At 43.5% G+C, this 10,491-nt stretch overlaps 1 protein-coding gene across 1 annotated transcript in view; it reads right to left on the reverse strand.

The window, feature by feature from the left end:
• Positions 1-10,491, reverse strand: part of DENND1B (DENN domain containing 1B) — a gene marked incomplete at its 5' end in the record, with an annotated part of 131,915 nt that overhangs the window by 24,394 nt on the left and 97,030 nt on the right. The window contains 2 exons of the mRNA XM_023534765.1: positions 7,397-7,504; positions 8,366-8,422. Of these exons, the coding sequence (XP_023390533.1) occupies positions 7,397-7,504; positions 8,366-8,422 (165 nt within the window). The remainder of the gene's footprint in view (positions 1-7,396; positions 7,505-8,365; positions 8,423-10,491) is intronic.

Raw genomic sequence — 10,491 nt, forward strand, 5'->3', positions numbered from 1 at the left:
GAATACCCAATAGTAAAAGAACAGTCTCTTCAATAAATGGTGCTGAGGAAACTGTATATTTACATGCAAAAGAATGAAATTGCATAAATTTCATCCCACAGAAACTGCCTGAATGACCGCTCACAAAAATTAACTTGAAACAGATGAAATACTTAAATGCAAGACCCGAAACTGTAAAACATAGGGAAAAAGTCCCTTGCCATTAGACTTGGTAACGAAAGCAAAAAGCAACGAGTGGGACAACCTCAAATTAAAAGGCTCTGCACAGCAAAAGAATGACCAAACAAATGAAAATGGTCGACATAATGAAAATCGACAAAATGAATGTTTTTCCTATTCTCACAAAATGGGAGAAAATATTTGCGAGCGTATGTCTGTCTGATATGGAGTTAATATACAAAATATATAAGGATGTAATTCGGTGCAGCCACTATGGAAAAGTGTGGGGGATCCTCAAAAAAAAAACAAAAAATAGAGCTATCTTAGGATCCAGCAATCCTGTTTCTGGGTAATTTTCAAAGAAAATGAAAACGGGATCTTGTGGCACCATATTATTTCCAACCATCTTAATAAACTATGTCTGCAAATGGTAAATAACTAAAGATGAGAACATCCGATTTGTAAAAGAATTACAGCTGAACTTTATTTTTCAGATAATCATGCCAAGATATAATAAGCATAAATATGCCTGTGTGTGCAGAGAATCTTAAAAGGTTTTTGTATTGAATGTAGCAAGAATCTTAACAGAACCGTTACCTTAAAAATGTCAAAGACATTGATAAAGGCACAGACTTCTGTGAAATGACCGGTAGGTATTACATTCAAACATTGTAAAAATCATTTAAAAAACGCATAGAGAACAGCGGTCCTATTTTGTGACTGGTCTGAGGGCTCAGGCCAACTCGTGAAGATGTTTTGGTATTATTCTAATATTTTATGTTTTCTATCAGGAAATACAACAATGTGTAGCAGATATAAATCCAGTTCAAATCATAATAAGATTCTGTTACGCTCTTGTAGTCAGTTATATATCTGCCGACGCCCTGGCAACTTGTCTTTCTCGAGGGATGCTAACAGGGGCCCCCACGAAGAGAAGAATGGCTGTTTTCTTCTATCGACACTGACTCTCCTCTCTGACCGACGTTAAAATCAGCTCTAGACCCACCATTTCTGCATCCCAGGATGCCTGGGAGAAAATAAGAATTTGTCTGTGAAAAGCAGATACCTTGAGAATAGAGAGCTGTTGCGAATTTCACCAAAGGCCCCTACAATAATTAAAGAGGTTACGGGGAAAACCTCTCAGAACAGAGAAGAGCGAGGAGAATATCGGTGACGTGGTCTCCGATGTAAAGCCTGGAAGGTAAGAGCCATTATATTTACCGAATGGAAAAGCTGAGAGCCTTTGTTTTCGTTTCAAGACTTTGCCATAAATGACAGCCGCTGTGGCAATAAATTCGAAGAGTAAAATTACAACGTTCCAAAGGTACATTTCAATCTAAAAATATCTCGTAATATACTCTGGACACGTTAACACAGGTGAGCCTGTCCCGTTTCTTTCTAACACACTACATAATATTTAATATTATTTAATACACTAGAGCTAAACATTTAAAATCAAAGTCCAAGCCAGTTATTCAAAGGAGGAATTGGTTTTTTAATTATTTCTCGACACGAATGTTCTTGGATAATTTTACGACGATATAAATATTTCGATGTGTATTTTGTCATCTACAATTGACTAAGAGGTAGATTTTATAATTATAAATTTTGTCTTACGAAAACTACCTTCTTTCAAGGAAAGACAGTGTTATACAATGTCCACTAGGGGGCATCCTTGTAATCCAGAACTGAATCTGGGGGGAGGGGGTCGCAGGGCACAAACTGAACTATAATCATATTTGACATGTTGGAAATGAACATTATTTCAACGACAACAACAACAAAAAAGAAAACAGAGAAAAATAACTTTAAAATTAACAATATGGTACCCACATTTTTTCAAACGGGGCTCGTAAAGTCAATTTTAAAAATGACTGACACTGGTATCAACTCAGCGGCATAGGTGCTGCGTAGGGGAGGGGGGCGCGGGCGCTCAGATGCTTGCTCCGTTCAGCAGCGTCGCTTAAAACGTCTCCTTCCCAAAGCTTCGCATCGTTTGGGGCTTTCTGAGGATTTTCTCGTCGCTTTCACATTTTAGCTCGATCATAATAATAGTATTTTAAATAAGCCCATTTTAAAATTTTATTTAGATAAATAAAAAAAGAAGGGTTTTCTGCTTGCCTCCTCCTTCACACACCCGTTCCTTCCCACCCCACCCCACCCCACCCCACCGCGGGGCACAGCGATCTGTCTGATTTGTGACGTACAGTCACTCTTTTCTTGGTCAGAAGCAGCGCTGGCCACTTCCCTTCTGCAAAGTAATGACTATGCCTTTTTTCTCTTGACCAATAAAGCAAGGCTATTCAACGGGCTGCATTTTTCCAACGAGTGCACTGTTTTTCTGAAATCTGCTATGTCGCCGAAGCAAGAAACACTATCTTTAATTACATTCATTTTATTCCCAGAAGCCACTGAACGTCAATGAAGAGAAGTGTGTCATCAACACAATTCCACAATCCACACCCTATGAGGTGTGAATATGCACCCATTTATTATGCTCAGGAGCAAGGTAATGTAGAAAATCTAAGTTTTTATCTTATAAATTTCACAGTTTCATCTGCGGCATTTTAAAACATGAGATCTATTATATGGAAAATGGAAACTGCTTGATTAGTAATATTTTTTTAAAACATGCTTACATCCTGGGATGTCTTTTAAGTCTCCGTTCAACCAAAATGTGGCTTCGAAATGCCTAATTTGCAAGTCTCTACATGCCAAAAACGCCTAGAGGATGTCTAACCATATCCTTTAAAGAAGAAATCACGTTACTCATCAATTATGAGCTCACGGCTGTTGTGCTATATTTCACGGGTCCGTGAGGATGATTGATAACCAATAAATACAAGAGGACTTGAAAATACAGCTACGTCTCGTTTGAAGTGTGCGTGTTACCTCGCATAATGAGTAAAAAGTGGAAAACCACTGGATCATATTTCATAGAGTAAACATCTTCATTCGTTATGCATTCAAAAAAAAAACAATTAGAACCCCAAACAATAACAACCGGGTGAATGTACTTTAAAAACAGAATAAACGACCGTGAGTTGAAGAGGACTTGGTCTTCTTAGTAGAAACCGCGGCTGCCAAACGCGTTTCTCTTTGCAAACGCTGCATTTGGGCGAAAGCCTCAGACTCGTTCCAGGTGTGGGCACCTGCCAACAGGAACGCTGCTGTCTATCACGCTGCAAACGGAAAAACGACCCTCTGCTCACGCTCCCTCTTGCAGATTTTACATCATTAACCGGTTAGCTTGAAAATAAATCGGAGCGGATCGCTATTTGTCCCAGACACGAGATCGTCAAGAGTGACGTGTGCCAAGGTTTAATAGGGCTTAACGACAGGAAGCTTCGACCCTCTGCCTCCACTGGAGCTTGGTGCTGGCGTTTTGCTGGCTGAAGCCTACCCAGCTGTTAACGCTGACTTGTGATACAGCAAGTACACACACGCACACACACGCACACACACGCACACACGTTCCAATTATTCCTAGAATAAGAATGGCTGCTACGATTTAAAACAAAGCAGCGCCTTAGAGTCATATAAATTTTCCATATTTCAAGAACTTCTCGTTCTTAGAAGATCTTCACAAGTCGCTATTTTGAAACGCGATTCCAGATGACAGACAGGCTTAGTCTAAACCCTGTTCAACGAGTCCGCGGCATTTTGTTCTAAGGTAAAATCGACGTGGGCAGGTAAGTACGTGGTCAGTTTAAAAACGGCTCTGTGCCATGACCGATGGCAGCGTTCTCCCCGGCGGCAGCTGGCCCTGTTTTCAATCAAAGCGGAGGGTTCCTCTCCCTAGAGTCCTGTTAGGAGGGTGTCATGTTCGCTCCAAGGGAGAAGGGCCAGGTCGTACAAATGGGAAGCCTAATTGAGAAATCTCCGTGGCTCCCCCCTTGACATTGCTTTAAGCCTCGTCCACGAAACGGGAAATAACCATACTAATTAGCAGGCCAGCACAGAAGCTGCTGTTTGTCGGGGAGCAGATGCGGGGCCACGATCTAGCTCCCGAACCGAGCTGGGCCGTGACCACAGGCTCGATGCAACGCACCTTCTCGTTCTTTCCCACAGTCTCCGGATGGTGAAACTTCATTTTTCCACTTTAAGATACAGGCTTGGAATGTGAGTGACCGTCATCCCATTTACGGTTCACGAACGCGAAGTGTCTCATCTACACGAATGCAGCTGGGAAGTGGCCCGGCAACGCTCTTCGTGTCGCTGAGACTGGCCTCCGAGGTGGACAGGCCTGAAGGGGCCGGAGTGGCTGCATCCGGTCCACGTTCTTTATTTAGATCATTTCGGTGACAAGAAAACGATCTACTCGAGGCCTTCGAAAACGAGAGATTTCTCGGCACAATAGTCATGGGTTTCTCTTCAAATCACAAACGGATCTAAAGTCACTCCCACTTAAATGACAGCGAACAGCTCTACGGCCCCCCTGCCTCCGTGACTGCGGGCTCGTCGGAGTCTGGGAAGCGGCCACCTGAGAAGCAGGTGAGGCGGAGCTGTGAAAAGCGGCCGGCACGCGTCTGTGTGCGAAGGTGGCCGCCAGCGACGGGGCGCCTGCCGTGTGGCGGCTGCGTCACACACCTCATCTGGAAGGCCTGCCGCAACCTGGGAGATGACGGGCATTGCTACTGCCCTTTTACGAACGCGGAAAGCGGAGCTTAGGGATATGGTGTCACGCTGAGCGCTCCATGCCGGTGCCTTTCTCAAAGTCGGGTCTCCCTGGCTCTGAACTCAGACCCCTTGTCCCTAAAGGTCCCTCCGGCATGAGTGCCCAGCCCACGGCCACGCCGGCTGGGGCCACAGCGGTTGGCACTTAACCCCAGAACCGTTCCGTCTACTTGCCAATCCCTGCTGTCCTGTTTGTCACCTGCAGAGACTTGGGCACATTTCTGAACCCCTCTGCCCCGGTGTCTGAGTCTGGATAACGCGGACAACAGCTCACACGTCGTTCAGACCGTTGGAGCTTTCGAGGGAGCCCGGCATCCACAGCGACACGGGGACAGCGCACGTGGTCCAGGCGGGGCCTGTCCTCGCCACGGTCCCCACACTGCCCTGGGGACCGCGACGCGATTTCGCCTCCACAAAAACTGAGCTTTGGAAACTAGTAGCAAGAACGCGAGAGCGACTCGGGCCACCAAACCCCCACAGGTCCCTGCAGAAGCTGCTTACGAGAATCCGGTTGTTTGGATGAGCGACTCGGAGGTGGCCCTGACCAAGAGGGTCCCCACTCAGCCCCCAGCCTTATGGGCGGAGGAGGAGGAGGCCGCGTTCTCAGCTCGCTTCTGCGGGTCGCCCGTTGAATTTTTAAAAAGCGGTTCGACTCTCTGGGAAGGCAAAGGCAGCAGCTAGGAAGCCACGCTGTCCTTGAGAGACGTGCCCGTGAACCTCAGTATTTGAAATGACAGCAACTGCACGGGACAGACCGAGCGTGGGGACCCCTGCCTCTCCCAGGTACCTCCACCGGGATGCTCCCGGGGTGGCGGAGCCCCCAGGGGACCCACAGCGTCCCACCCCAGCCCCTCCCCAGCAGCCTCCTCCGGTCCCGTGTGCTCTGCTTGGGGACCTGTGCTGTGGCCTTCGTGTCGGCTGCCAGTCCAGGGGGTGGGTGGGCCTTGGCGTCTTCACACGCGTACTTGCTCTCTGCCTTGAATTTTATCCACATTAAATGAACTTGAATATTTTATTCTATGATCTTTTGTAAGCTGTCGATTTATTTTCGGAAACGGAGAATGTAAACAAATAAAGAAGCATTAGCGACTCTGACGTGTTTCTTGATATCTAGATCCTGCCTTTGACTACATCTAACTATTCCTAGGAGCGCATACGGAGTTAACTAAAAATCTTGACGTGCTCAGACCCTAATATTATTACACTCGGGGACACAGAAGTAGGAGACCACGTCTTCTTCACATAAAAATCTATTCGCTGTGGTCAATACAACCTACATGCTCCGATATTAAGGCAGTAAATATTTTGCAGAAGTTTTTAAGATGTGAAAGCTTGAGACAGATAAGAATTGAATGTTCTAGCGATGGGAGAAAAATGGAGAAATTGATTGCAAATCCATCAATAGTCCACAAGTTAATAAACGTTTTCCAGTTAACAACGGTAGCCAGAAATGCGTTCTACGTTCGTGAAATAAATAGTTAATTGAAAGGCTTCTCTTAGGTCGGAGAATCAGCTTTCCCTACCAATATGCTAGAATTAAGCTAGTCTAACATTTGAAAATATAAGCTTAATAAATGGATAAACCACAGAGACGGCCCTTACGATGCTATAAAGACAGTCCCTGGAAGGCAGAGATTTTTTTTTTTTCCTAGAATACGTAGAAGAGTGCCTAGGGCAGAGCAGGTCTTGAATGACTGAATGAAGTGGCTTCCTTACAAAAGTTAGGGTTTTAGCCCAGCCCTGCCGGCCAGCTCCGTTCCTAGTCCATGGGGACACACCGTAGGGCCACCTCTCCGCAGCTCCTGCCGTGTCTGCACGTCCCGCAGCGTCGGATGTGGGTTCCCGTCCGCCCTGCCGCTAACCAGCTGGGAGACTGAGTAAGGGACGTGGCCATTCCGGGTGCTGACCTCCTCGGCTGTGACCTTTGGTGGCTGTAATCAATGAAGCTTTGCAGCTGCTTCCAGTTCCGACATTTGAGAATTCTTTGTCAAAGCTGGTTTCCCTAGGCCACTTAAAATATGATTTGGCTTTGTTAAAACCTTCAGACACATACTTGTGATGCGAACTCAGAGACACATACAGCTATGACTCTGAACACCTTCCAACTTTGGGGCACTATTTTAAACAGCACCAGCGTATATGCAGAGGCTTTAAATATTTAGAGCAAATAAAACATCTTAACTTTAGAAAAAGATAGATATTCGTTAGTTCATATTCTAATTTCTACCGATCATTTGAATGGTCAAAGTGCCACATATGAGTTTCATCTTATGTTTGTCATCATCGACACTCCCGCGCTCTGTGGTAAGCGCACATCTGACTGCCTCTCCCCTCACGGAACTGTGAGCTCCGACTTGATAAAACAGGTGGAAATGACATCTGGAACGCTTGTCCCCAAATCTCCCAGCCCAGCCCGCCCAGAGGCCACCTTCTCACCTCCTTGATCGTAGTTGTTGGTTTTCTTACTATAAGGTAAAAAAAAGTTAATGGGGCCAAAATGACTCTTGAAGCACTGGAATTACAGCGGCAGAATCTGGAGATGCCGAGCGAACGCACTCACCTGGGTGAGCTTACGCTTCTCCACGCTCCCTCCCTTCTCGCTGTGTAAGGTGTAGACAGGTGTATACTGGACAGAACTAGCATAGGGCCCATAATCGTCCTCGTTTTCCTACACGGGAAGAGATAGACAGGTAATTATTGTCAAATGCTCCTTTGATGACTGAAGTTATTGATTAATCAACAGCGTATCTGACACAGATGCATATAACAAAATAAGACGTCAGGTATAAGCTTAAAGAATCTATTAGGGAAAATACTGCCTCTTTCTATATTACGAATTAATAGTTTCTACAATAATCTCTTACTATTTTGAATGATCTGAATAAAATTTAGATGAAGATTATTTGCTCTCTATCACTACGATGGAAGTTTTCAGTAGTAATTTTTTCTCCAAAGGCAGACATTCAAAATGCAACAGCTGATAAAATCTACCAAGACGTAATATGTAATCAAATCAAACACCCGTGTACATACACATTAATACCGATACACACGCAACACTTATAGATTCAAATACACGTCCTCGAACACAAACTTTTGTAAATTAAGAACATGCTTCAATTTAAAGCAGCTACTATCGGAATGACCCTATAAAACCAAACGATGACATCTGAGACTTAATTCTGCACCCAAAAAAATCATCTCTTTTAAAAAAAAATTCTCAGCTCGAAGCCAGAATTTCCATTGTGATAGCAAGGCACTCAACCTTATGAAAACACACATCCTGTTAGAGCATCTGTGAAGCTCTCCATACTTCTTCTGTAATAAAATAGGCAAACAGGAAAGAGATCAGTCGGCGGGTGCACATCGGGTGACGAGTGGAGGCCAGAGGGCTCGTTATGAAAACGACGTTCCGGGGTTCAGCCTGTTTCGAAAGTCGTTCACACCATTCATGTCGCGCGATCTGTAAAGCATGAACTTCAAACTCACGCAAGAATCCAGGGGGAAGGGAGAGGAGCCTGTGACGTACCTTATGTTTCAGCTTGCTCTTCACTTCACGGATTCCCTGCTTCGCGTGACTTTTTGCCTGGAAAATGATAATACGAGTGTCTGGCTTAGCGCCGTTCTATGACCATGGAAAGAAATAAGTACGCGAGATCTCGTTTCATGAAAATTGCTAACCGTTCATACCCTTTAGAAAAAAACAAATGAGGCAAAACCAAAACATATTATACACAGCAAAAGATCATCTAAAAAGCCAGGGAGCACGAAATTCTATTTCCCTGGTGCTTTGGAATAAAACATTTTCACATTCTTTGTTTTATTGGTATAGCCACTGAATCTATGTAAAGGGTCCTATTTTAACTCCTACACTCTCATTAGGTAAAAATAAATAATTACCCAAAACAGTTCCCTTTCCCATCTCCTAGAACGTGTACCTATCTTTACTCACATTCGCACTATTTTCTAGTTTACCTAAATAGTCTCTATTCTTTCAAAATCCACCCCGTCCACACTAATCCTTTTGGATGCTCCCGAGTCTATGGAGTAGAATCGAGTAGCAGTCATGGTCCCGTAATTCGTGTTCTGCTTCCTCTGAACGTCCGTTTCCCTGCTCCCTCACTGGCCTCTTTCAGGCTCCGGAAGATGGGGTTCGGGTCCTCGCCATCCTTTTCAATTTACCGAGTTGAAACTTACCGATCAACAACTATTCTCTACAGAAAAGCCCCAGCGAATAGCTGTGGCTCATACGTTAAAATGACTTAATGAAGAACGTTGACTTAGAAAATCTTTTGGCGAAATCAAGTATGTATTTACAGTGTTATCGTTTTTAGATTTGTAAGCGAGTGCGCATACCGACTCTAGTTTTCTTTCCAGTCTCTGTAAGCACAGAAAACGCAAGCGTAGACAGCATAGGAAAAACATTCTCAGTATAGGATGAGGCCATTATTTCCTTTAACAGATGCCTCTTCAGGACTTCCGTAGTGAGCAGAGCACAGAGCAAAGCGACGACGGCAATGCACACACAAAAGCCCGCACAGCACCTCTGTCACTCACAGCACCTGTCACACTCACTGCTGTAACAACCATAACCAGTCCAAGGCCTAGGTCATGAGAGGCACTCGAATAATTTGTTCAATGAATGAAACAGTTAAAAACATGGCTCCCAGTTTTTAAAATTTTACTATCTAAAGAAAAACAAGGTCAATACATTCTGTTATACCCATGCAAGAAAAATCGGGAGTTCTGTTCATAGCAATTTGTACTCAAAGGAGGAATTTCAGAGTTCATATTTCAGAATATGAGCTCTCTGCGAAGATGAGTTTTAGGCACAACTTGTCCCAAACTTCTTGATTCATGTATGACATGATCACAAAATAAATGTTAAAGTATCAAGTACCTTCTGAAGACCTTAATTTGCCCGAAGGTAACTTAGAGAACAATCTTCCAAAGAAGAGAATTTTTAATTTTAATTTAAAAACATTTTGCTGTTCTGCAGAGAACAGTTCAGAATAAAATACTCTATCGATTAGGATAACAATTTAAATAATAAATGAGGTTTTGAACATGTTTGCTTTATCTTTGTGCTTTTATGGAAGATATGAGTGAAATTAAGAAGAAAAACACATATTTAGCAAAATAATACAACATAACTTCTCTAAGCCTGAAGGAAGACTTTGCGTGTTCAGTCAAGGAACAAAACGAAGGGCTGCTGACCACGAACCTTTTCTTCGAATCTTAAATGAACGTGAGAAAGGAGGCTCAACATCAATTTGGTTTTTCATATGGCAGCTATGTGCTATTTTATTGAGAAAAATTAAAATCTCTTCAAAAAACGTATATAAATCACCAATATCATAGTGAGATAGTGATCTACTCGGAGAGGTTTTCTGGGTAGCAAAGGCTGATCTTCCCGAGGCAAGATGGCCTCCTCCTCTTACTTCTGCTTTATGATGAGGCTTCAAATAGTTCAGAATTTGGGTGCTGTATTTTTTTTTATTTTTATATATCAAATTATTTCATTTTTTTCTGTTTTTTTAAAATTTATTTTTCAATTATGGTTAACATATAATATGATATTAGTTTCAGGCGTGCAACACAGCGATCAGACATTTATACACCTTGCTATGTGATCACCCTGATAAGTCTAGTACC

This window comes from Pteropus vampyrus, unplaced genomic scaffold (genome assembly GCF_000151845.1).
Source record: "Pteropus vampyrus isolate Shadow unplaced genomic scaffold, Pvam_2.0 Scaffold131, whole genome shotgun sequence".
In the NCBI taxonomy this organism is placed as follows: domain Eukaryota; kingdom Metazoa; phylum Chordata; class Mammalia; order Chiroptera; family Pteropodidae; genus Pteropus; species Pteropus vampyrus.